Here is a 25,786-nt window from a genome sequence, read left to right as displayed (position 1 = left end):
TTTAGAGAGGCTGCTGGCAAGGCCTCATCCCTGCATCTGACTATGCTGGGGCAAAAGAGCATCACACAGCCTTCCATGATGATGGAAAGGAAATCCAACTGCCACCTCCTGGAACCATGAAGCTTGGTCCCTGCTTGGATGATTATCTTTGGAGACCCAGATGGTTTAGACAATCCATTGTAAAAGCGAGGGTGGAGAAGATCTGTCAGAAGAGTCTTGCTGCTCCTGCCAGACAGGTGTGCATGTCAAACGGTGACCCTGAAGCAAGCAAGCAGCCAGGAGGCAGCCTGAGAAGTATTTCATGAATGTTTGATTTAAAAAACTTCCCTTGCACTGTTTAACTCAAACATTGAAACATTTGATCAGTTACTGACTTAAATGGTTTGCACCCATCTTATACTAATGTAACTTAAGTGCCTATTCAGGGATTTGCACCCTTTTAACTAAATTGATTTAAAAACAAAGTTTTAGTTTATCAGGAACAACTTGAGTTTAGACAAGGCTCCGGAGTAGCAACATTAAATACACTGATACTTCACAGAGTTTCAGAAGATTTATTTTCGGTCTGTACAAGTAGAGCTGTGCTGCCCTTATCTACAATGTCTCTCTCCATTGCAGTTTTGAGTTCTCAGACAAACAAGAATAGCAAAGACATTTTTTAAAAAGGGCAGCCTTTGGCAGGCACAGTAAGATGAGTTAGAATTCCAAACAATAAATTGGATATCTGTTTTTATTTAAGCCATGATTTAAAAAAACACCACAAAGTTAAAAGCTGGCAAGGACAAAGGAAAAAAAAGCCGGAGGGGGAGGGAAGAAACATGATAAGCAATGAAACCCCAGCGGCAAACAACTGGGTTCCAAGCATTGTAAATACAGAGTACACTGCAATGAACACTTCGATGTCCAGAGCACAGTCCTGCTAGATCTAAGTTCTGGTATGCAGGGGAGTCTTTCCCTGCCCCCAAAAGTGAGACACAAGATCCCTGTTCCCATAAAAAAAAATGTCATGTGCTCAATTTTAATCGCAGAGTAGTCAACTGACTGCATGAGAATAAATTCAAACACATAGAAAGGAGTATGTTTGCAGGAGAAAGGTCTAATCTGGGAGGTTTTGAGAGCATCAATATGGACAAACAGACACATTCACAATTCTTTCTGGGCCCGTTTAAGGACTCAGACTGGAGTCCCGTTTCCTTCACCTACAGGTTCAGAACATCACAGGCCTTTTCTGTGAAATTCGAAGGCAAAAAAGCTGGGCTTGTTCTCCCACCACCTCCAACATTTCAGGTGCAAGATACAGCCAGTTGAACTAGCTCTTAAAACAGGATTTATTCTAGGCAATTGAACGGATCGGTCCCTGGAGAATAGGGAAGCTGCAAGCTTCAGAAGCCAGCCACTTATTCACATTACAAGGAAAACAAACCCAATATATTATGAAGTTTACATTTTAACTATATAAATATAAGCAGACAATGGATCAACAGCTTCTACCACAAATGACTTAACAGAATAGTTTCTCTAATTTCTAAAAAGGAGATCACAGTTGTAAGGGCTTATTCCCCTTGGTCAAAGAGGGACCCTCCAGGGCGCTTGCTCTCTGTCCTGCACCATAGTCACAGATGGAAGTTTTTTGTTGTCTTCTGGTTGGAGGCCAGTGATTGTGATCGGGAGGGCAATTCCTGCCTATTTTTAGTCTCATTGCTGGTATGAGCTCCTTTAAGTTACAGCTATGCAGGAATTCTTTAAGTCACTTGTTTGCTTATATGGTAACTACTAAAGAATCCACATGTTCCTGCAGACAGCTTGAGAAGTACACTTAGGGCTTAATCTTACACCTTGGGCAGGCAAAATACTGAAGGATGTCAGTGAGAATTTAGCCTGCCTTAGAACTGCAAGACGGAGTGGGAAATCTGGGCCTCATTAGAAAGTCAAGAGCAAAATTCCCATTGATTTCAGTAGGGCCAGGATCTCACCCAGAGGCTTTAACAGGTCCAGACTCTTATGGATTTGCACCCTAGTTCAGGAAGAAACATGCAAGATGTAACTAACTCCAGCAAAATCTCTTCCACTCTCCTGATCAACAACGAAAGGAAACAGAGTCCCAAAGAGCCATTCCAGTTTGGCACCAGATCCAGTGCATCCTGGAACTGGATGTTTTCCCAAGTCTGAATTAGTTCTACTGGGATAGCCAATTAGCATGCGTTCAGTAAGGCCAGTTCTTTACCTTAAAAAAAGTGATCCTTAGAGTATTGACTTAAAGCTCCAAAAGACGCAGCACTGGGTATTTATTGTATTGCAGCAGTGGCTCTTATGCAAATAAGGAGAGCTAACAGAGTTTTACAGGGCTCCCTCACCTCTCCTCTTAACCTACCATAGCAACTTCTAGAACAGTAAGATGTAAATATCCAGCCCAACACCATAATGTCTCCTCAAACCCTGCCATGAGCTTCACAGGGCATGAGGTCAAATCTCAGCAGTAAAACAGGGAGGTTCTGCATCATTCACAAACCAACAGGCTCCATGAAAATAGAGGATGCCACATGGTGCAGGAGGGCTGAGTGGAGCTTTTCCTCAGCCAGGACAGGTGGAGAGGTATCAATCTGTAACTGGGGTTCACTTTGGCTTGTGAAAAGGCAACAGAACTGGGACAGGGACGAGTGTCACAGGTGTTCTGGGGAAATTTAACAGCAAGCACTAGGCTCAGACCCAACAATGCTGGGATAAATCAGAGGAGCAGATACTGGGACCTACTGTTCAATGGGATGTAGGAGTATGTGGAAGGGGTCCAAGATTCCTTCTTCAGTGTCAGGCTCCAGGCCTCCAAGCCTCAGCAGTTACCTGCCCTTCTCCCAAATGACTAGCATCCCCCCACTATGATCCCAAAGGGCTGTTTTCACCTGCCTGGGCAAGGACCTAGCCAGCCAGCCAGTCTCAAATGTACATCCACCTTCCCATCCTAGTCTAGGACAGCAGGCCACAACGGTGAAAGATTTACTTGCATTTGGCTGGACAATTGCTGTTCAGGTTCAGTGGGAAAGGAACTAGTCAGAAGCTGTGAGGTGTAGGATAGAGCGGAGAAGGCACTTTACTACCTGTGGCATGGCAGTACTAAACAGCAGCCACAGGGAACGCAGATAGCAAGGTGGCGACTGGCAACAAGGCCATGTTAAGAACATGCCAATTTCCCATGGGAGTGACGGGAGGATGCTCTGTGCCGAATGCAGATTCAGCATTTGATTCACTGTGGCTCAGGATCCACCTGTTCAAAAGGAGGCAGCCCTTTCTAGCAGAGAGATCCATGCTAGAAACCACAGAGAACAATCAGCAATTTCTCACCTGAGAACCACAGGTGGGGTTGCAGTTATTTTTGGTTTCATGTTTACACTTTTGCTACAGATGAAACTGGCTAGGAGATGCAGCAAAGAGACAGCTACCTGTGGACTGGGGGTCCCTGGGCTTCCCTTGTCATTCCTCTTCTAAGGCAGATTAGTTTCTATTACTAAGACTGACCAATGTAAAAGTAACAAAACAGGTAACCCTCCTTACAGACCACCATAGTGCTGATAGATTTGGCTCTCAGCCTATTGCCTTCAGGGAAGACTGGCAATATCTCTCTCTGGAGGCGGGCCAGAAGGTTTTGGGATGTTTTCATTGGCTTTTCCTTCAAACAGCATGACTCTGGAAAAAAACAAACAGTCAGAAGCATGAATTAAGAAAACAGGTGCAAGTTTAACCCATCACCAGGATCGACAACATCTGCTGGAAAACAACAAGGTCTTGCTACTACATTAGAAAATCTGATAGTTGGACTGAAAAACTGTCTGTCAGGATTCCTGGGTTTTATTTCTAGCTCTGCCCCTGACATACTTTGGGCAGTCTTCACCCTTCCACGTATCCATTTCCCTATCAGTGAAACAGAGATGTTCTGCATTGCACGGGAGTGTTGTGAGGCTCAATACATGCCAGCAAAGTGCTCAGAGATCCCCAGATGTTAGGCCTTATAGATGTGCAGAACAGTAACTTGCTTATGTTTTTATTTGTCCACTCTAAACTGCAAAAATATGGGTGTGCTATTTCCCTATGGCCACCACTACTCTGTAGCCAGTAGGGGGCAGTATTGCCAACACAGTACAAGATCTCTCATCTTTGAAGTAGCCATAAAAGTTGTGCCTTGAATGCCACTTGCAAAGTCGCCTATTTGGTTCTCATCTGAGTGCGCAAGGGATTCGTATGTTCACTTCAGGCAGCCACTTGAAGTTGATTGAGAACACATGGCAGACCACTGCTTCTAATACACTATGCCTACAGACATGTGCGTTGGTCAGCATAACTACACTGCATGCACATTCAGAAGCAACAACACGCAATCCACAGCGACTGTGTGCTGGACAAGGAGTGACAGCCGATTGGGTGGGGTAGTAATTGGAAAGAGAATCCAGAATGCTTTTTAACTGTCACTGCTTTTTTCCTCCCTAAGAATTGTAGCCACTTAGCTGTTGCCAGCTGCTTCCTTGGTTTGGTGGCTTTTGCTGGAACTGGAATGTCGCATTTACAATTGGAGCAGAAACTCAACCCTGGCCTGAGGACAATAGGATGCTTGTTTGGGTGTCTGCTGAGAAGGGACCTGTCTATCTAAAACTAGTCATATTGGGGCAGAGGATGGAGAGTGTCAAACAGGCTTCAGCAGGGGAAGAAGGTTGCCAAGGGAACACTCATGAGCATTTGTAGTAGGAGTCATGGAACTACCAGGAACAAATCCATCGCTGGGAGAGAAAACCCCAGAAACATCCTTCACTAACGTGCTAACCAAGGGCAGTTAAGGGGAGAGGAGTGGTAAAGATTTTCACTACCATAAATACACAGCAGATTAGTGGCAATAGTTCTGCTGGTGTGGGGAACAAAATGATTCCCTTAACATCCACTTTGGAGAGCTAGTCGCACTGGAGGTATCCTTCAGAAACGGACGAGGGGCACAGAGGAGAGAGGACCCCGTCTATCCATCTTGGGTAAGCACAAAAGCAGTGCTAGCATGGTTGGTGGCCAGGAAAGGCAGAGAGGCTTTAGGAGGGTGGGGAAGGAGCCCGTAGACTCCACCCCATTGCAAGGAGCAGCCAAGCTGGTGCCCAGAAGCCATTTGTTACAACAGCAGAGCTTTCACCGCCCTTGTCAGGAAGGCACAAAAGGCTATGAGAAGCTTACACCAGTGGCTCATACCACAGTAGAAGTACCTCCCCTCCCCCATATGTACTGCTTCAAACGTGCCTCCTCCACCCACTCCGATGCCAAGGGAACAAGGAAAACCTTGGCACCCAGCAGGGGTGACTCTGGAATGGATGTGAGGAGATGGAAAGGGGGATTCTGTACAAAGAGGCAAATGACAGGAGCCTCCCAGCTTCTCTGCACTGTCGCTGAATTCCCAGTTCAGTGCAGACACCTTTCAGGTAGGACAGCAAGAGGGAACCTACTGTCCTGCAAACCCAGACAGACTCAGGTGGGAGAGAGACAAAAGGACCTAATGCTACACTAGCCTTTCCCCACTACCACAGTCTAGGGTTGTACTGGGGCATGAGTGTGAAAGGACCTGGGTGGTCTCTGGGGAGCACCTGTGTGGACACACACCAAGCCACAGCATGCGAGTCACCCTCAGTCTGGGTACAAGGCTATGTCTGTCCTGCAATCACAGAGCGTGACTACAGCTCACGTAGACGCGATCTAGCTAGCTTGGCTACCAGTGCAGTGAATTATGGCAGCACAGGCTACAGTAAGGGGGTAGCCCCGGGAGTAATGACCCAGGGTTCCAGGCAGGCTTGGGAAGCCCGTGCTGAGGCACGTGGTGCCGTGGCTTCGTTTCTATCAGCACCCAAGCTAGCTAGATCAAGCTAGCACCCCGTGACAGATGTATTGTGACTGTGTGGCGCACCACCTAGGTGGGCTGTGAGACGGGCCATATGCTCAACCATGCAAATGGCCGAGTACTCCAGGGTATTGTGCCCTGTGCGCTTGGGAGCTGCTTCAACCCTGCCATGTCAATGCAGGAGGAAGCCTCTTCCCAATACACCAGGCACCTCTGTAGTGCATTCCTGGCAGCATGAGGTGGTGACAGACCTAGGATAGCCCTACCCCTGGACCTGGCCACATTGTCTAGCTCTGGAAGGTAGATTGAAAGCAAACAGGGCCTGGAGCCACCACAACTTCAGCCCCCTCCCCACACTACGTGACCCCCTCCTCAGGCTCAGCCCTCACCCTGGCTGGACTCTGACTCCCCCCACAGTGACTCCCTCCGACACTCACAATTTAAGGACAGCAGAGCGCTTGCCAAGCATCACGTTGACGAAGTCCTGGTAAGAGATGGTTTCGCTAACCCCTCCAGTCACTTCAGAGATCATCTTCTTCAGCTCTAAGTGTGTCTTCGGAGCCCCCAGTTTCTCCATCATCCTTTTGACAGACATTAGATCTGCAAGAGGAAGAGCCAGAGCGCCAATGCCAGGAATGGTGGCAGCGGGAGACAGTGCAGCGCTGAACATGACTAATAAGCCTTTGGGATACAGGGCATTTACATTAACGACTCAGTCCTCCTCACCCCTTCAATTACAAGCTGAGCATGCTCAATGGGCAACTTCGAGATCCAAAACAAACCCTCCAGCAAAACCTAAGCTGACCATGGCCACTTTACCTCACGTTTCCAAAGTATAAAATAAAAAATATGCAGGAGCGATCCCTTGCAGCCCCATGCTGTTCCTGTAAAAGTCAAGGCCGACAGTCAGCAGCAGAAAGGTACCACAGAAACCAAGAATTACAGATATTTTTCCTTTGGGTGATGTCTAAGTTCATTTAGTTAGCAAACAAGTATTGGTGGTATCCATACTATTATACCTGTGTGCCTCAAGTACTAGTGAATTCAGCCTCCTGTTAGAATCTACCATTCTCTCTCTCTCCTGCCCCGGCCCCACAACATTGCTCTGGAAGCGTACAGGGACCATAACTGGCTAGAGATTATCCTGAGGGAAAACATAAGCTGGCCCCCATCATAAACCTGAGCATAGAGGTTGTGCCAAGGTGGGAGGAAGTTAGACACCTAAGGGCTGCTCTGACTTATGCTGGGGCCAGTGGCCGTGGAGCAGCACAGGGCTAAGGTGGTATAAAGCCACCTTTGCAGCCCCTCCCCCTGGGTTTTGACTTTTGAGGTGCAGCCATTTGAAGCACAGCGTGGGATCAAACCCCTCACTTCTAATCCTAACTCTGCCACTGACTCTGTGTGATCTGGGCTAATCATGGCATGTGTGCCTGTTTCCCCATCCCCACCCTATTGTGAGTAGAGATGAGGGTCTCTGGATTCCAACTCTCCTGAAGTGTAGGAGAAAAGCTGGGGAGGGGAGGGAAAGAGGGGGAGGGAGAGAGAGAAGCACCAATATTAAAGAAACCAAGCCAGAACCAAAACAGGCCCCTTGGAAGTGGTGCTAAAACCCCACCCTCAGGCAGAGTCTGAGGCAATTTCCTTCAGATTGTTCTCACTTGAACAATGAGCTGCAGGCTCCTTTCCTCCTCCTAACCAGCACCAGGGTTAGGAGCCAGGTCTCCTTCTCCCTCCCCACCCACCGGGGACACTGGATCAGCTAGAGGAGGTGGAGGCGGCTGTGGCTCGCAGGGAACTCACAAGGCAGACCCAGTGAATACACTGTGCTTTGGGGAAGTTAGAAGCAGGGATGGGCCCCAAGGCAAAACCCGGGGCCCGAATCCTGAACATCGCAGAAGTCTGGATCTGGACACTGTGGCTTGGCCTGATCTCTTTTCAGGTGCCAGGTCCTGTCCTTGGGAAAGAGCAAGATAGCACCAATACCAGGTGTGAGAAAAGCCTTCCTTAAAAAACCCTAAGCCGGGAGATCTCAGGCGGTGCAAACAGAAAACTGAGCCAGCTCCAGAGCCTAGACCTCTCCTTACAGAGGTCTGGGGGACAGCCCCTTCTCCCGCTAAAGAGAGTCGGGAGGTGGGCCAGGACAGGCGAGCTTTGGTTTTGGGTGGAAACCTAGGGGCTTTGCCTGGTTTCAACCACAAACCAAGCAAAGCCTTGAGGCTGCAGGCTCACCCAAGCACAAAACCCTGTCTAGGAATCCCTGGCTCTTCCTGATACTTACTGAGACCCACGAGGAAAGAAGAGCCCAGAACAGAAAGAGAAGCAAGAGGGCTGAGCAGAGATCCAGGAGAAAGAGGGGAGCTTGGGACAAAGAGCAGAGAGAGGTCTAATGCTTGAAGCAGGCAAGGAGAGACCCAGAGAGAAAGAGAAAGACCTGGACATATGAGGACAGCGTCAGTCTCTCAGAAGCCAAGCGACAGAGTAAAGGTTCCATAGGACCAGGCTAGAGATTTGGGGGAGCAGCCCTCGGACTCTTTATCAGCACCTGCAGATAGAGTTTGAGAGAGAAGTAGCAACACTGGCTTTATGCTTTGCAGTCCCAGTGTCTCCCCCAACAGACCACTCTCCTTCTGGCCCAGCAACAAGATGTGTTCCTCCAGGGGTCACTCACCAATCTCGCCTTGGTTATTCAGGTCAAACTCCATGTATTTCTCTGGAAGAGACACACAGAAGGGAGTTAGCAAATCGGAGCAGCTTCAGCAGGATCTCAGGGCAGCTCCTTCCATATCCCAGCTGAGGCAGAGGACAGCCCCGAGTGGCACTGCTCCACGGATGGGCACAGGGGCTAGATCACCAAGAGGATGCAATGAAGCACACAGGGGGGTTATACTGGAATGGATCATTTGCCCAGCTAGTCTGGCACCATCTGACTCCTCAGAAGCTGGCAACGACGAAGCCTTTCAGAGGAAGGCCAAAAAAAACCCCACACCCCAAAATGCCCAACGGTCGTACTATTCCGTGTGGGTAGGGAAGGAAGCAAGATAGTGAGGCCGAGTGGATACAGCACAGAGCTGGGAGTCAGGAGACCTGACTTCTAGTCCTGGTTCTGCAGTGATCTGTTATAGGACCTTAGGAAAGTTATTTTTCTCTGTGCCTGTGTCTCCCCTCCCACCTGAGAACCCTCTGTCTAGTCAGTCTGTAAAGTCTTCAGGGCAGGGAATGTGTCTGACTGTGTATGTGCAGCACCTAGCACAATGGGGCCTTGATCTCAGCTGCGAGGCCTCCAAGTGCTACTGGAATACAAAGAGTGATGTGCCTAATACCACCATGGGGCGGTCACAAAGGGACACAAATGCCCAAGCTCTTGGGTTTAGTGCCCAGCCTGGGCTGTAAAGCTCAGTAATGACTCCAGTTGCGGTTCCTTTCCTACAGGGAAGCCAAAGAAAGAGACGTGGTACAAAGCAGTGTCCAGTGGCAGACCAAGGTAACGAGATACGGATGAGGACATTGTGGAATGAAGGAGAGATTTAGATCAATACAGTATTGCACAGGTAAAGGGATGGGTTTTCCCCAATTGCTTAGGTCTGATTTCTTGATGAACGGTAACTTGGAAGGGGCACTGCTCCACTGGGTGGGGTAACCTGTCCATGGGATTCAGAGGGAGACAAGAGAGCCAGGCAGGCCGGCCTGCCCATGTCATGAATTCATCACCTCTTCAAGGCACAGTGGCTCTTACTGGATAGTGCTCTTTCTTCAAGAAATTCTTAGCCCTACCACTTAAAGGCGGCACCATCACCAGAGAGAGATCAGCCCTTAGCAACCATTACACAACGTGGACTGAATAGATTTTCAAAGAGTACATTATTTTTTAAAACTTTGAGGCATCACATCTATTACCAGCAGAGACACGTCTTTCAGAATTTGCCAATCCACGTGAGACATCGTATACGACATGAGCGAGAACTGGGCAAGGGGTTTTGCAATTGAACCTGAACCTCAGGTCACATAAAGGGGCGTTGAAGATACAAAAGCCTTTTTGATGGACTAAGAACCAATTAGGCCAAACGCCAGTTTAGAGGTGCCAATTAGTGCCACAGCCCCCTATTCAGAACTGTGACAGGGTCCCCCTTGGGTGAATGCATAGGGCTCATTAATGCTAATGGGAACTCCATGCATGCCATGCATCTGGGCAACACGTACCACTCATTAGTGACTGCATGCTAGGATGAACTGTGTATTTTCCACACTGCAGCAGGCCTGTATCTCCTGTGACACGGAGCCTTGCTGTATTTTACATGGCTGATCTGGTTTCTAGGATAGATGGACAACAACAGATGGTAAATAATCCTGTTTCCTGGAAGATCAGTGCAGGGTAGATGTATTGGGCCACAAATTCTTTGATTCAGCCCCAAGCTGTCAGCTAATTAGTCACTGGATGGTTGAATGACAGCCTTCAATCGGGATTTAAACACTAAGGCACAATAGGCAGGGATGGCTGGAAAGCCAGCGAGGGGAGAAATTGCATCCTTTAACACACCTAAAGCATCAGGCGAGTCAAGACAGTGTACAGCTTGGGATGGCTTACTGCACAGAGAACTGCGTATTTACTTTTCAGAAAAGGCCTTTCACTGAAACCCACTGTTTGGCACTTGCTATAATGAGCTGGCTATTGTGTATATGCACCATTGTCTTCTAGCGGCTAGAATCAGGACTCATCTGTATGTCCATAGCCCTATACTGCTAACCTCTAAAAGGAGATTCTCCTTGAGCTCAAGTGGTAGGCGTCTGTTTTGGATCAGAAGGTTCTGTTGCTGCTCGCAACTTGAAATTCCAAGTTGCTACAGTGTGCAGCACGGGAATAACTGAAGAATAAGAGGGCTACAAATTCGTTACAATAACTTTCTATTATGAAAAACAGCCTATGTCCGATACCATTTGTGTTGCTACCATGTAGTTAGTTCCATGAACATTCCCATTATGCGGTGCGTTATTCCTAGTGGGAAAAGGCTGTGTTATTGTGTCCTCATGCCAGCAAAACCCCTGGCCGAGTGCTGGATACTGCTCATTATTAATCAGCATCATTTCAGAGTATTAGAGGGCTAGCTAGGTTAGTCTGTATCCACAAAAGACTTGTAAGGTAACTCCCTTCTCTTCATGCATCAGTATATTTATGCCTGCATCTGTAATTTTCACTCCAGGCCTCTGAAGAAGTGGCTTTTTACTCACAAAAGCTTATGCCCAAATAAATCTGTTAGTCTTTAAGGTGCCACCGGACTCCTCGTTATTTCAGAGTATTCTTGTCCTTTACAGTAACAGGTTCAGTACGACGCTCCTACATGGACAAAGCTACATTCCTCTGCCCCTTAGCTCTAAGCAATGCCTTGAGACCACGGTGGTGGGCACTATATTAAGAAATTCCCTCTCTTCTCCACCTTATGTTTGTAACATTAAGCAAGGTCATTTATAGCAGCACAGGAAAGTCCCAGCTCAATCACAGTATTTCCCTGTTCTACAGGCAAATTGCAGTTTAATTGCTCATGGTGCCATGTCCTTGTTCTACCAGCAACAGGTAAATAGCTGCCTCTGTTTACATTGCCCTGTGGCTCAGCTCAGGGCGAGAGGCCTAACCGAGTCCAGGCCAGGACATGATGCTAGAACTGCCTCTCCGGCTGAGCAGCAAAGGACCGAGTGCAGGAGGGAATTTCCACCTTGACAAATGTCTTATCAACAAGCCACCTTTCATCCTGGGCTGCAGCAAATGGGCTTGTAGAGGGAATAGCTTGTGACTGGCATGTGGGCCAGAGGAACAGAGAGCAGCAAGGGAATAGGACGGCAGCTCTTGGGATGAGAGGCAGGTTTAATTCTCTACTTGGAGCACCCTCCTTTGTGGCTCGGAGTTACTTGGCCAGGCCCAAGCACTGGGGTCGGTCATCCCAGCATATGAATCTCAACCGTGTCCCGCACTGTGTGTCTGCTGTGTGCAGTGTGTGTGTTATTTTCTCTATTCCTCTGAGAAAGTTTGACAGGCAGCGCAGAGAACAGAGAAGGCTTTATACAACGGCACTCCGAGCCTGAGCCTACACGTTCACGTTTCCCTTTCATCTCATGCTGCCGCGATTCAATGGGGTGAAATCCTGCCCTGCTAACCCCAGTGCATTCACACAAACACCAATTCTGCACAGGGGCTCCCGAGACTCTCTGGCTCAGCTGGGCGAGGGGGGACGCACAATGGGCTGATTGTTGGGAGAAGCTGGAGGAGGTGTTGGCGGCGGGGAGCGGGACTCTCACAGAACAGGCCATGGAGACAAATACACGAGGCAGGGGGAGGAGATGCCGAGGGCTCCTGTTACAGGGAGCTCTGCGGCTGCGACCCACAGTCACAATGTTTGAAGAAAGCCCAATTCAGAGGGAAAATAATTCAGGGTTTCAGCAAAAATGGGAGGAGAGGCAGGTGGTGGGGAGAGAGAACATGGGGGAACTGGAGATATCCAGTTCCCTCACTCTCCGCTGGGAAAGGCACCAGCCAGCACCCTCTAGGACTGACATCAAAGCCAAAAGCAGCCAATGCCTGGAATGGAAGCAGGTTAGGCAGCTGCCCCGGGGCCCATTGATGAGCCCTTATTTGCTGTGGAGCCGTGCTAGAGGACAGACAACCAAGGGGCGCACGGCACAGAGGGCATGTTTTCCCAGGGCTCCCCAGGAGGGGGGGGGAGGGCAGGGTCTTTAAGGGTTTGTCTACACTGCAGCTGGAAGGTGCGATTCCCAGTGCGGGGAGCCAGACTGGGACTAGCTCTGCTCGGCATGGGCAGCGGCTCAGGTTAGCCACCGGAGCTCGGATCCAGGGGATCAGGCGGCCTTGGAGCCTGGTGCCTAGCCCGAGCCACCGGATATGCTGCTATTTTTGGTGTGCTAGCTCGAATGGAGCTGGAATGAGTCTGTCTACCCACGCTGGGAATCTCCCTCCCAGCTGCAACACAGACATCCCCTAACTGCCTGCTGAGAAACAGAGGCAGCTAAGACAGCTCAGCTTGGGACTTGCCCCGCCCATAACAGGCCCAAACCCCGCACCCAGACAGCCCCACGTGCAGAGCCATGCTTTGTGCTGCCCTCCTCCCCCCCTCAAAAAGAAACAAAACACCATTTTAGGACTGAACCAAAACCCCAGAGCAGCCAACGTTCCGGATCTAGAAACACAAGAGTTTTAGGTGGAAAATGAAGATAGGGGCACATCTCTGAACTCCATCAATATGGACTGGACTAGGAGAAGGGGTTTGGGAGGGAACGGGTTGGCTGGATGGCGATCTACATTGCGATAGGAAAGACCATACGGACAAGCGGCCCAAACAGGGATCCCAAGATTCCCCCAATTTTGAGGAAGTTTGGAGCCCAACTTTGTAGCTGAGGCTTCTACTCACTTGTAGAATCAATCTAGGTGCTTATATGGCTACAGTCACTGTATTAGCTCAGTACCACCTAGGATCTATTGAAATACAGGGTGAGAAAGGAAGGAGAAAGACAGACCTTGCCTGCACTGGAAGATTCTGTACTTATTTTCAAGCAATGCCACAGCCATTGATAGCATGGCAGCTGTGCCGTTGCTGGAAAACAGGAACACGTGTTTGAGCGCAGAGCTGCCCTTAGAGGAGTCACTGTTTTGCCACAGTTGTGTGGGAGGTGCCTGTGGAGGAACCATTTGAGGGTGTGTGTGTGTGAAGACTCATTGTGGGAAAACGAAGTCACAGTGAAGGTTAGTGCTTAGTCTGAAACATGAGGAGGCTGTGATCTCAGTTTAGTCACTCGTATCTCTTCTGGCAGTTAGTTCTCCTGTCTGGCTGGTCCCAGCTCCTGGGAAAAGGTTACCCTTGGCACACAGTGTACAAGTGAAAGGAGACAGAGAGCGGCAGCTGAGTCTCACCTTTGAACACCGCAAGCTTCTCCTCCAGATCTTCTTCATCACTGAACTTGGGGTCACAGAGAAATTCCTAATAGGGGCAAAAAAGTCCCAAAGGTTAAAAACACGAGGCAAAGCTCCTCAAACCTCCCAGGGAAAGTCTAAGATGGGGTGTGTGTTTGACTATATATACACCCAAGAAGGGAATTAACTGCCAAAACTCAAAAACAGATGCTGTTTACAAAGCTGAGCAGTATCAGTGCCAGGAGAGATCTCAAATGGGTCAATTCCTTCCCCCACCCCATACGGACTGGACTAGGAGAAGGGGTTGGGCTGGATGGAGATCCTAGGGAACCAAGAGGGAATCGCAGTGCCTAGAGATTTCTTAATGACAACACCTTCATTGCACCAGCAACTCCACAGCTTTTCTAGCGGCAATGCCGGGGGAATTCCCTTTAGTTCTGGCCAAAGGTGGACACTATAACAGTGTTCCTGATATAGCCATATAGAGTCTGGGGTAGCAGATGAGATACTCCAACCCCCTCACCTCCCTCTCCTGAGGTCTATGCATACACACTATGCACACCAATGGCTTTTGGTTCTTTAGAGCCAGCACAGTGCTCTCAGCGCTTTGAGGCTCTTGGATTCACTGAAGAGGATGTGGTGCACATTGGATACTGAGTTAGGAGGACCTTTTACATCCAAAGCGAGACACAGCTACTGCCTCTGATGCGCTGAGGCAGGAAACAGGTTCCCCTAAGTGCTGGAGGAGCGGCTCACCCACCTGCAGATGTCTCCAGTCTCCATTGCCATCATCTCATGGCTTTATTATTAAAGTGCCTTAGCACTGCAAGGTGAAGAGCCTGGAGCTCCAGCACAGAGCAGGATCTGGACAGCAAGCCCCACCACTGTGCCCCTCCAGCAAACCTCTGTTGGCAATATACTCCCTGCAGCTGCAAACTGCATGGTCTTCCTCTTCATTTCCAGCCTCCCACGTCCACCCAACGTCCAGGAATTTAGTCACTTGGTCCGTGCTCAGCATTCTTCTCTGCAGCAATCATTCACAGCTGCTGTTTATTTTTTGCTTGTATGGGGCAAGGACCCTCCAAGGGATTGAGGGGCAGTGGGCTGAGGCTGCTGCACACTCCATGCATGCGTTGCAGACACATACTGCGTAGCCAAGAATGAGTGTGGCAGAAGCAGCCCCTGACCTTAAGGTATTGGGATGCCCAGTCATCACTAACATTAACGGAAACTTGCATGTTCTTTCCTACAACCTTGCCTGACACATCCTTTATTGCTAACAAAATAGGAACCAGGCACCTGGACCCCCGAGGTGGCTCAGAAAGTCTCAGTCTACAGCTCTGGGACCACCAGGTGCTGACTAAGCCATCTCTAGTCTGGAGATTTTAGGGCTTTAAGTACATTTGACACCTGTTTCAGAAGAGAGAAAACAACAGTCAGCCACACCCAAAGCAGTGGCCAGCGTGGATGGGTGGGATGTGACGCTTCCCAGGGATACCCAGGGCTGAGAGGCACCTTGCTACCACCTGCTGGAGGTCAGCTCCACAGCTGCACCGGCCACAAGCAACACAAGCACTGCCCTCTAGGCCTCTGCAAGCTCCGCTGTCTCTCGACAGGTTAGCAATAGGCACACTCCAACCCCGGAGCGACTCCCAGAGCTGTCAGTCTCTGATCCACTGCACAGTCCCAGGATTCGCAGATTCACTGCTTCCAAAGAAACAGTGCACCCCAGCTTCCTTGTTATACCTGATCATTGCTCTGCTTAACACACAGCACTTGGTTTATAGTGAAATCCAGTAAAAGTCTATTTAACAAAGTACAGAGGTTCAAGGGATACCAAGTAGAAATACTGGAAATGGACAACTGCATATAAAACAAAAATCAGAACATACATTTGACAACCTAGACTTACTGCACTCGTTACTGTCATGTCTTCTAGAGCAAATCTCAGCCCAAGTCCTCTCAGCGTTTTACAGCCAGGTTTGGCTGTGATCTTCCATTTGTGAGACAACTCATGCTATCAGCTTACTCCTCTCCCAAGGAAATATCCAGAGTCTACCTACCTCTCTGGCCCATTATAACCCAACAACCCATTGGGTTTACATGTAAGCAGGGCCCCCTCCTGCTGTCTATTTCTTTCTCCAAATTTCCTCTCGAAGATCTGGCTCAGGATGCAAACCAGCCTCCATTATAAGACATACAACACACAGGTGACCGGACACGTTACCCCCTGCCGTACGAATGGTAGAAGTTTGTCCCCTCCTGATCACCTGCCTTAAGAACATAATTCTCAGCATAGAAACCTAATTCCTTCAATATTACCCGTACACACTTTTCACTGTGATTAAGGTGACCGGAGGCTTTCAACAGAGACTTCACATTCCACCCTTTAGTGAATTATTATGAACATATCCAACCCAGCAGATACCTGTAAAACTCTATGCACTCCTGTGCCCTCTGCCAGCTGGCACCGAGAGGTCCCTGGATCAAACTGGGAAAAACCCAAAATGCACTGCTGGCTCCTCCCCAGCACAGAACTGACCAAGAGCCCATCCACATGATTCAATTGCAGTCATTTTAAAAAAAAATCCTACCATAATGGCCTCCTCCCTCTCAGAGCCCATCCCATCCCTGCTCTGTACAAACACCTCCCGGCATTCTTACTTATAGCACAGAGATGGGCCTGGATCAGCACACTAGGGACTGGGAAACTGAGGTACAGAGTGGTGAAGTCAGGATCCAAATCTGCATTCTGCTAAATAGCCCCATCTTGAATAGGGTCCTCTCAACTCTTGCTAATTAGTTAGCTATTGCTTAATATACCTCTCAAAGGGGCTCAGATTTTATGGTGATGAGCACAGTGTAAGAACCAGCACAGAACAGAATGATGTCCCTTAGCTCTGGTCTCTCAAGCAACCTCAGACAGATCAAGCAGCTCTGCTGTGTAAAAGCCCCTCACTAAATATTTCAGTCGTGTTACCGCTGGATCACTCTCTCACCACTAGTTAGCCCCACTCTCATCAGGTTCTCCTCATGCACAGGCCCACCTGTTCCATTTACCACCCCCCCTGCTCCCAAGTGCTCTCTGCAACTTAACCTGACCTTTCTTTAGAGTGACCAGATCTGAACACTGCTCTAAAGGTGGCAACAGCACAGTATCCTTAGGCTTGTGTAACATACACTGCCTGATACAACCTAGTGTTGCATTAGCATCAGTTACCACTACAGCACAGCACCTCGAGAATTTAAACAGCTGGTCTAAGCAACACACCCAGATCCTTCCCCTCACCCACGTAAGCCAGTCTGGTTCCCTTTGAGCCATACTTAAATAGAAAAAATGATCCAGCTAAGAGTATCACCCTCCAGTTCAACACGACGTTCAGCCCTGGAACCCATCTGAAAGTGCAAGGGGAGTTCTGGGTGGCAGAATGCCATTACTCAAGGTGGAATTCAGCCAGGTCACTGGGGTTAGCATTCTATTTGCAGAGAGAGTCTCGTGTCTATCGCAGCTCCCCTGAGTGGTCATGCCCTTGGTTTCGTATCTCATCAGAACCCCAGCAGCACGCTATCCCCAGGCGCCATCTGGCCCACCCTACGTAGAGCTCATGGGACATGGTGACAGACTCACAGGCTGCAGAGTGAACCTGTGTTGGGAGGGAGGGTTATTATGGGTATAAACAATCTCTGCAGAAGTCACCTGTCTAACGTCACAAGAGGTGGGAGTGGAAAAGCCAGTACGGAACCAGGGCCTGACTCCCAGTCCCACGACTTACCTGCTGGACCATGCTGAGCAGAGCAGTGGGTATATTTTTCTCCCAGAATGGAGGGGTGGTGAGAAAGGAAAGGCATTTAGGATGGGAGGATACCAACTCCTGCTGCCCTAGGACAACTACAATTTGCCAGGGCAGGTGCCCAGATGCTCCAGTCATGTGACACACAAGAGCAGGTGGCACTGACCCAGCAGGTATTCAGCCATCTTGAGGTCAGCAGCCAGTTCTCTTGGTACAAGAAGTCGTGGGGGGCGGGAAATGCATTTCATCGTCCGGGGACGACAGTCACAGCCCAGCAACCCTCAAGGGCCTGGTCTGGAATGTGCAAAGCAACAAGGAAGACATTTCAAATGGAAACATTCCACCCTCAACACTGTATACAATTCCTGTTTGTTGCCACTGCGATAAGAACAACAGGCATTAACAATATCACAGAAGAATTCCACCCCCAGGCTCTGGCGACTCGGGCTCTGCTCTAGCCGTTAAGGTTGCTCCCAGATCCCTCTGCCGGGGCTCCAGCTTTTAGGGGCATAGTTGCCTATCTAGCATCCTTATTACTAAGCAGAACTGCACAAGTGAGACACGAGTGCCCAGATTAGATGGAGTTACTCTTGGCTAGAGGTCATCTTCTTGAGGCCTATGGACTTGGATGCACAAGCCCTCTCTATCTGCAATACAACTGGGGTAGCAAGAGCACAGACCTCCTCAGCCCCGCCCCACTAACACACCTGGACCTTTCAGGGTATGGAGGTAGGACTGCAGCACGTGGAGAGGTACCCGAGCTAGCTAGTTCAGGAACCAAGAGCAGTAAAGCCACCGCAGCATGCACTGCACAAGCCTGCCCAGGACCCAGGGTGCGTACTTGGCAGCATGGACTTCCCCAAGAGCTAGCCACCCATGGCTTCACTGCTACTGGTACCTACGTGAAATCAAACCTACGCATGCTGCAATCACACCTCCAACTGCAGTGTAGACATACCCCTCGTGAGGGACAGGCCAACCTACCTACAGCCTTTATAGCGTTTGTATAGTGCTCATCACCGGGCCTGTCTCCATTGAATCCTTAGGCTCTGCTGAGACTGCCCCTTGAAGCGGGAACCTTAACTGGGGCATTTTTGTGATGCGAGCACCTTGTTCCTGGAAAACTGATAGAGACCATTCCTTGGCCAAAGCTATTGGAGAAGGGTAACGTTGGGGTTGCTGCTGATCTGTACTGATTAGACCAGGCACCTGCAGATCAAAGTCCCCAAACCAGTCCCCTAAGAGAGGGAAAAATGCATTGGAAATAAGTCTTCAATGCCCTTTGGCAGTCAGGAGGCAGCAGTGGGGAGTGGCTTCCTGCCAGAGATCCTTATCCACACAGGGGTCAGGAGAGTGCTAAGTGCAGCATTTCAGCTTCTGCCAGCCAGGGAGAGCACAGTCCAGAGGGGACCAGCTGTTCGCTTCCCAGGTGGTATCCCTGACTGTTCTCCCCAAGCCTGCTAGGGAGTCAGGATAGGTGCTCCTAACAGATCTCTATCCTGCTTAATTGAGCTTGTTTGCAGCCCTGGGGATTTTGCAGGCTGGAAAGTCCCCTCAGAAAGTCTGAGAAAGTTTCTCCTTTTCCATATACGGTCCCGGCTGGCTCTCAAGGGTGACCCCACCATGCCATCTGCACAGCCTGGTATGCCAGCTATGTTACAGTTGGGAGGTTTTGGAGAGGTTCAAATCTCTGCAGTTGCACAGCTGATCAGATTTTTAAAAAGGCAAAAAACAACTCCCCCCCCCGCCCCCCACAGTGAAGAGAGGAAGCACAGGGGCTGGTCAAGAAGAGCAGAGCAGGATTTACTGCCCCCAGCTGTTCCAGCCCATTAACCCCTCAGTATCTGCAGGCTGTTTCATGCAGCAGTTGTGCGCACAGGACATGCATCCCTAACCCTCAGGCCCAAGAAAGGTGTTACAGTGGGGAGGGAGAAGCCAGCAAGGGCATTAACAAGTAGCTCTCCAAGGAAATCCAAGCTTGTTGCCTTTCTGACACCCAGAGCTCCCTACAAGGAGACTCCTGCCGCAGAATGAGGGTGGCACAAGTCATAAGAACGTTCCCACTCAGTGCAATGGGCTGAAACTGCCACAGCTCAAAGGGCAAGACCACCTCCCCTGCACAGGCCCAGGCTTGGACCATCCCCCTGTGCGGCAGAAATATGGACAGTTTTGTTCCTGCCACAAGATGCAAGTGGGGCTATTGAGCCCGTTGTAATCCATCCCCCCCAAGTCAGTGAATTCAGGGCCCCTTCCCTTGAAAGGACGGTGTTGGTACAGGAACAGTGTCAGAGTCTCCTGGCCCTTTGCACTTCCAGCTGCAATAACCCTACAGATGTGGGAGGTTAGAGAGCAGAATGTAGCTCTTTCCTCAGTCTTCTTAGTCCCAAATCTCAGTTGCCCCTGGATATCAGGCAGTGCTAGAACTGACCCCAAATTCTCTAGTCTCCACCTCTCCCAGCCGGTTCAAACCACTGGTTCAAATCCTCTCCAATTCCCCCCTCTGTGATCAGGGGCGGCTCTATGTATTTTGCAGCCCCAAGCACGGCAGTCAGGCGGCTTTCGGCAGCAAGCCTGTGGCAGGTCCGCCAGTCCCGCGGTTTCAGCAGCAATGACCTCCCGCAGGCATGCTGCTGAACGCAGCCTGACTGCCGCCCTAACAGCAACCGGCACAGCACACGGTTGGTGTGCTGGTGCCTGGAGCCTCCCCGCCGTCTGTGGTCTCCATAAGTCCCAACTCTACAGGGCTCAGTCAGTCCAAGAGATCCTGGCTGCTCTCATCCATACCCAGAAGAGAAACCCACTAAGTGCAATACATTGGCACATAGTGAGGGCAAGAGATTGGGATTGGGGCACCTCAGTTCTACTCCAGGTTATGCCACTGGCTTGCTGTGACCTTGGGCAAGTCACTTCCCCTCTGCGCCTCAGTTTCTCCACCTGTAACAGGGAGCTGATGCTGCCCCATCCCCATGGGGGTTGGGAAGGTTCATCAGCCTTTTCAAGTGCTTTGAGAGGCTCAGATTGAAGGTGCTGGCCTGGATGAGCTCCAGATGTTGTCACCCTCCTCCCTGAAGTTTCACTGGTTTTTGTCCATCTCAGAATCCATTACACACCCCCACAGCCTTTGAGACCCTTCATGGACACAGCCCTTCACCTCACACCCTCTTCTCTTCCTAGCCTCCAGCCCACTCCTTATGGGCCTCCTGACAGGTGGAGCAGCAGGAAGTCCGGTAAAGTGCCAAAGCCACCCGGAATTAACCCAGCCAGCCTCCTATTACCAGCACTTACCATCCCAACTCCTCTTCCTCCATGCAACACCACCCCTGAGAGAGTCAGGCACTTACTGTCCATGGCACAGGCAGGGGGATGGACCCATCTTGTAACCTACTCTCTGGGACAGGAGAAGGTTTCCCCCTCCAGCCCAGCAGCCTCCTCTGTATTGCATCAGGAAAAGGGACCTCATCCAGCCCTTGTACCCAGGGCATTTACCCTAATGGTCCCTTGCACCCTCTAATCCTTGATTTGCTGTTCCTCCCTCCAGACCCCTGCCAAGGTCTGCAGGACGTCCAATGGCCCCAGCACCGAGCTCACCCACTGGCTACACAGAGAGTGGAGAAAAGACCCAAGTCAACATTCACAAGAGGCAGAAACTCTGCACGCCTGGGAGAGGAAATCAGAACAGCTCGGTACAGGCTGGGGTGAAAGTTGAAAGCCCTTCCCGAGAACAATAGCTCCTATTCTTCCTAGGGCGCGTTCCTGCAGGGACCGTTATGGCAGCTGGCCACAAAGCATCCACTGGCACACAACGGTCCCTGGCACAGGTCCAGCCCTTACCCCAACACTCGATTCCAGTCCTCACGCTGCAGTGAGGAAGGGGAAGAGCCCCCTAGCTAAGGGATTGCTGTCGGGAGACAGCCCCTGGGTAGCTTTGCTGCGCTGCAGTCTCCTGCCCTCACCTCCACTGGCTCTGCTGCAGTAGAAGGGCTCCTCCAAGGGCCATTAGCTGTGCAGAACCCCAGGGCCATGAACGCTGCCTGCTCCGGCTGGTGGGAGCTGCGTTTCCCATCCCTCCCCACAGGCAGCGCAGCACTGCCCAGTGCCACGCTGGGCTGCCCAGTGCCACGGAAGGAATAGTTTCAATCACCCCACTAGAACTCTGCCCCCCACTCGAGCTCCCAGCCAAACGCCAGCCAGCTTTGTAGGGGTTCAGCTTGCAAAGATGCGATAAGATCTCAGCCCCAGGCAGCTTCATTCATCTCAGCCCCTTCATTCTGGCTGCCTCCACCGGGCAGCGGTGAGCAGCACGTGACCCCTGTGCTGGGGGCCTGCCGCTCTCTGGAGCTGGTAGAAGGCAGGGGCACAGCAGAGGTAACAGGGCTAAGTTCCAGGGCAGGGCCCAATGGGGCCTATTTCATAAAGTGCCTGCCTGGCACCAGCCATGTGCCCAGCACAGGTTAGACCAGGCCAGACGAGGGTGCAGGGAGCCCATTGAAGGAGAAAAAGGCACCTCCACCCCATCCCTCCCGCTGAATGCACCTCTGCAAGACACGTCTGAGCTCTCAGCTCTCTGAGATCCGCCTCCTGAAGGTGTCCCTCTGCCTCAGCACCCCCTGCTCAGGGACCACAGGGCACAAGGGACACAACGCTAGACTCATGGCTAGTGGCTGTAATACAGATTCCTCATGCCTCACCTTGCTATCCTGCCCCAGCCACCCATTTCCACCCCACACCAGACCAATCTCCACCCCAGGCTCAAGCCAGCTCCATTACTTCCTTGCTGCCACACCCCTGCCCTCTTCTCACGCCAGCCACACTCCCTGCCCAGCACCGCAGTGGTTTATGGGTGTGACCTGCCGGGGAAGCATGACTACATACCTCAGGGTTTGCTGCAGGCCCTGTTGAAGTCACCGCAGCACTGAGGTCTGTGGGGAAGAGGGGTGTTTACACTTGTTTTGCCTGCACGGGCCCCTCTGCTAGGGTCCTGTTCAGTCCGGTTGGATTATTCAAACATAACCTCAGACCCGAGCTATGAAACTAGGCCAGGAGTGGGAAGCTGCTGGGAAGGGACCAGGATTTAATCTATCAACCCAAGAGCCAAGAGTGAGGACAGGCCTGGCTGCGCATTCCCACCATCCTGCCAGTCGGTCCCATGATGTATGAACCTTGCCCAGCCTGCAGAACACACCCAGGGCTCTGGGAGGCTCAAAGGGGCAGCTCTCTTTTGTGGGGCCCTCTACACTTCAGATGGACACCTCCCCATCCCGCTCTACGGCAGCCTGGGGAGACACCCTCCTTCACCTGTCTGGGAGTTTCGTGGTCTCTGAAGATCCCCTACGTGAGCTGGGAAATGGAACGGAAGCGCTCGGAAGGACAGCTGGGCAGCTCACTCACTACCAGGGCTCTCTAATACCAGGGTCCCAGAGCCAGCTCGGGCGTGGGGATTGGGGCTCTACTCGCTGGGCAGGACTGGGTCCCTGGAGCCATGACAGTAGGTCAGCAGGTCTGTTCCCATTGGGGCCGGGGGAAGCAAGCCAGACACCAGACAGGAGGCAGTTACATGAAGAACCCAGTTAGAATTAAGATTAACTAGGGCCTGGCCTCACAGAGACTCCAGTCTTTCCACACACCCCACCTCAAACACTGCCCCTCCATAGACCCCCTCCTGCCAGCCAACACTCCAACTCTGATCTCCATCCAGCCCCCTCAGATGGATTCTCTTCCCCCCCCCCAGCCTCCTTTTCCTGCAAACGCCTTCGTCTTCCCCTCCCAGCTCTCTAGACAGACCCTTAGTGCACGCCGACTTCTCACCGCTTTTGGGCTTCAGCCTCAAGGATTCAGCTTTAACTGGCTCCTAACCATTTCAATCTGCTCCACAAGTGAGACAAAACAGGGCACAAGCCAAGCGATCAGCTGCCATGTACACTCAGGGCTGCCCAGAGGATTCAGGGGGCCTGGAGCAAAGCAATTTCGGGGGCCCCCTTCCATTAAAAAGTTGCAATACTATAGAATACTATATTCTCGTGGGGGCCCCTGCAGGGCCTGGGGCAAATTGACACCCAGGCAGGGTCTGCAGACAGCTCTCTCCACTGGGCACAGGCAGGGGTCTTGCTTGCAGCCCAGTTTAGGAGCTGGAGGGCTTTAGTGACACCCTTGGAAAGGTTGGGGGGGGGGAGGAGGGAAGAGCAGGACTGAGACAGATCTGGGAACTTCACTCCCCGATGCCTGGTGCAACACCATCAACTGTGATCACCCTGGCTGGCACAAAGAGCCTTAACAGACTGTGCATGTCTGATTGCTGCCTCAAGCTGAGAGTCTGACGGGGGAGGGGGAAAGTGGGCTTGTGGGGATTTCAAACTTTTCAGCGGAGAAACACAAAAGCATCCATCCTTACCCCTAACACGCGGGCCCCCACCTAGCACAGCTCACTGGATGCGCTCAGGGCGGGAGAGAGGCACATTGGAATTGCTAGTACAATCTGCTGAAGAGCCTCCTTCTAAAGCGAGAGGAATAACTGAGGTGGGGGAGAATGTCCCTGTGGGTAGAGTCCCGAACTGGAGTTCGCGCTTTCCCATCCCAACTTTGGCAAGTCACGTCATTGGTCCGTGCCTCAGTTTCCCCAGAGCTGGGCCCTGCCTGGCAGAGGGTGTGATGGGGTAGCGCGAGCACCTAGACACACCTGTGCCCCCCAAAACACACACAAGCCAAGATCCGGCCCCTTTCTCCAGCTCACACGTGGGAAATCTGGGCTGGAAGCAGGTTCCGCCGCGAAAAGTCGGTCAGAAATCGAAGCGCAGGAACTTCTGGCTCTCACCAGCCACGTGGAGCTGCGGGGCGGCCTGCCCCGGCCCCAGCCGGGGGGGAGCAGGAGCAGAGGCGGCCGGGACCGCGCTCCCCCAGCCCCCCCAGGGTCCCCCCAGAGTCCCCCCGCGCACCCAGCCCCGGGGGGAGACGCCGCTTCTCCAGCCCCCGGCCGGCACCCACCGCCTCACGCCGGCTCGCCCCCTACCTTGTTGATCTCCTCCAGCCGCCCCTCCTGCTGCGCTCTCCGCTGCCCGTAGGCTTTGCCTCCTGCGCCGGGAAGAGAGGGGCGTTAGCGGGGTGGGGGCCGGGCTGCGCGGGCTCCTGCGCCCCGGAGGCGCAGCAGGGGCCGGGCTCGGGGCGCGCCTACCTTGGAAGCGGCTGTTGAGGGTCACGGCCATGCTGAGCTCCCGCCGGCCGGCCGGGCTGCACTGCGGAGCGGGACGCGCTGCGAGCCGCTGCCTGGCGGAGCCCGGAGCGGAAGGGCCGCCCAGCCCCTCTTGAGCGCAGCCATTCACCAAGCGGGGCCCTGGTGACTCAGCGGCCCCTCTGCTGGAAGAGGCAAAAGCATGCACCGGCCAGGCAGGGGTTAACCCTTCCCTTCCCTCTCCGCCCCTCTCCCTGGACTCGGTCCTGCAGAGCGCCCGCCCCGTGCACTAGTAAGGGGAGCGTTTCTGCAGCCAGCCCGCGGCTCAAGCCCTGCCAGCCGCCTGCTTTTCAGGAACTGGTCGAGGCCGCTGGTTGGGCCTTGGTGGTGTCCGCTGAAGCAGCACTTACAGCTTTGCTGCAGGGGCGCATAACGTTGGTCTCCCCATCAGCCGCATGAAAACTGAGGTTCGGTACCAGCCACCGCCTCCCCCAGACCGGTCCATAGGCTTTGGAAGACACCAGGTTCCAAGCCACACATTGACCTGTGTTGGCTGCACATTGACTAAGGGAGCGACAGTTGACCACGAAAGGGGTGTATGAATCAAGAAAGCCAGCACCGCATATGGTCCCCTCCATCACTGGATCTGGAAGGAACACGGACTCTGTCTACAGCCAAAAATCACCATCTATAATGCTGTGGTCCTGCCGGTAGGAACCATGAGCCTGTTGTCAATGGCACATTAGAAAGCAGGCCCGTTTCTGTCTGAGACCCCTGTGATGGTTGGTGGTGCTCCCTAAGGGTGAGTGCCCACAACCTGGAGAAGAATTCCATCGAACGTCTGGAAGCACAGTGCCAGGCATGGCAACAAGGTGAAATTCAAGCATCACAACTAGGCAAATGTCTCCATCATGGCCAGTGCCTCCAGAGTGAAGCTAATACCCACTGGTACGAACTATGATTGTCTGCGTTGGCCTCGAAGTCGAAGTGATGAGCATCACGTTGCTCCTGGAGCACCAGGCCGTGCCTCCTGTCCCTCAGCTCTTTCTCCATCAGCCCCTGGGCTC

The 25,786-nt window shown here is 51.7% G+C and overlaps 1 protein-coding gene across 5 annotated transcripts; it reads right to left on the bottom strand.

Annotated features, from left to right (window-relative positions):
- Positions 1-538: 538 nt before the first annotated feature.
- AIF1L (allograft inflammatory factor 1 like) lies at positions 539-24,943 on the bottom strand. Of its 5 annotated transcripts, XM_039506245.1 has the most exons (6): positions 24,723-24,912; positions 24,561-24,622; positions 13,767-13,833; positions 8,523-8,564; positions 6,292-6,454; positions 539-3,678 (listed from the first exon to the last, which is right to left on the bottom strand). In XM_039506245.1, exons 1-6 carry the CDS (start codon positions 24,751-24,753, stop codon positions 3,591-3,593), a joined length of 453 nt encoding a protein of 150 aa, XP_039362179.1. In that variant the 5' UTR covers positions 24,754-24,912; the 3' UTR covers positions 539-3,590. The 5 variants fall into 5 exon arrangements, with proteins under 5 accessions (XP_039362179.1, XP_039362181.1, XP_039362182.1 ...); XM_039506247.1 differs by lacking the exon at positions 8,523-8,564 and having other exon boundaries at positions 24,723-24,943; XM_039506248.1 differs by lacking the exons at positions 24,561-24,622; positions 24,723-24,912 and adding an exon at positions 22,430-22,548.
- Positions 24,944-25,786: the final 843 nt, after the last annotated feature.

This window comes from Mauremys reevesii, linkage group 19 (genome assembly GCF_016161935.1).
Source record: "Mauremys reevesii isolate NIE-2019 linkage group 19, ASM1616193v1, whole genome shotgun sequence".
Taxonomy (NCBI): domain Eukaryota; kingdom Metazoa; phylum Chordata; order Testudines; family Geoemydidae; genus Mauremys; species Mauremys reevesii.
Note: the sequence above shows the minus strand (reverse complement) of the source record. Positions and strands in the feature narration are given on the sequence as shown.

Excerpts from the sequence above, each read along its gene's own strand:
- AIF1L (XM_039506243.1), bottom strand. The coding sequence starts at position 17,695 with ATGACTGGAGCATCTGGGCACCTGCCCTGGCAAATTGTAGTTGTCCTA. Across the intron at positions 8,565-13,766 it reads GAAGCTTGCGGTGTTCAAAG|AGAAATACATGGAGTTTGAC; the intron begins GTGAGACTCAGC and ends TGTCTCTTCCAG. Across the intron at positions 6,455-8,522 it reads GAATAACCAAGGCGAGATTG|ATCTAATGTCTGTCAAAAGG; the intron begins GTGAGTGACCCC and ends TTCCTCTTGCAG.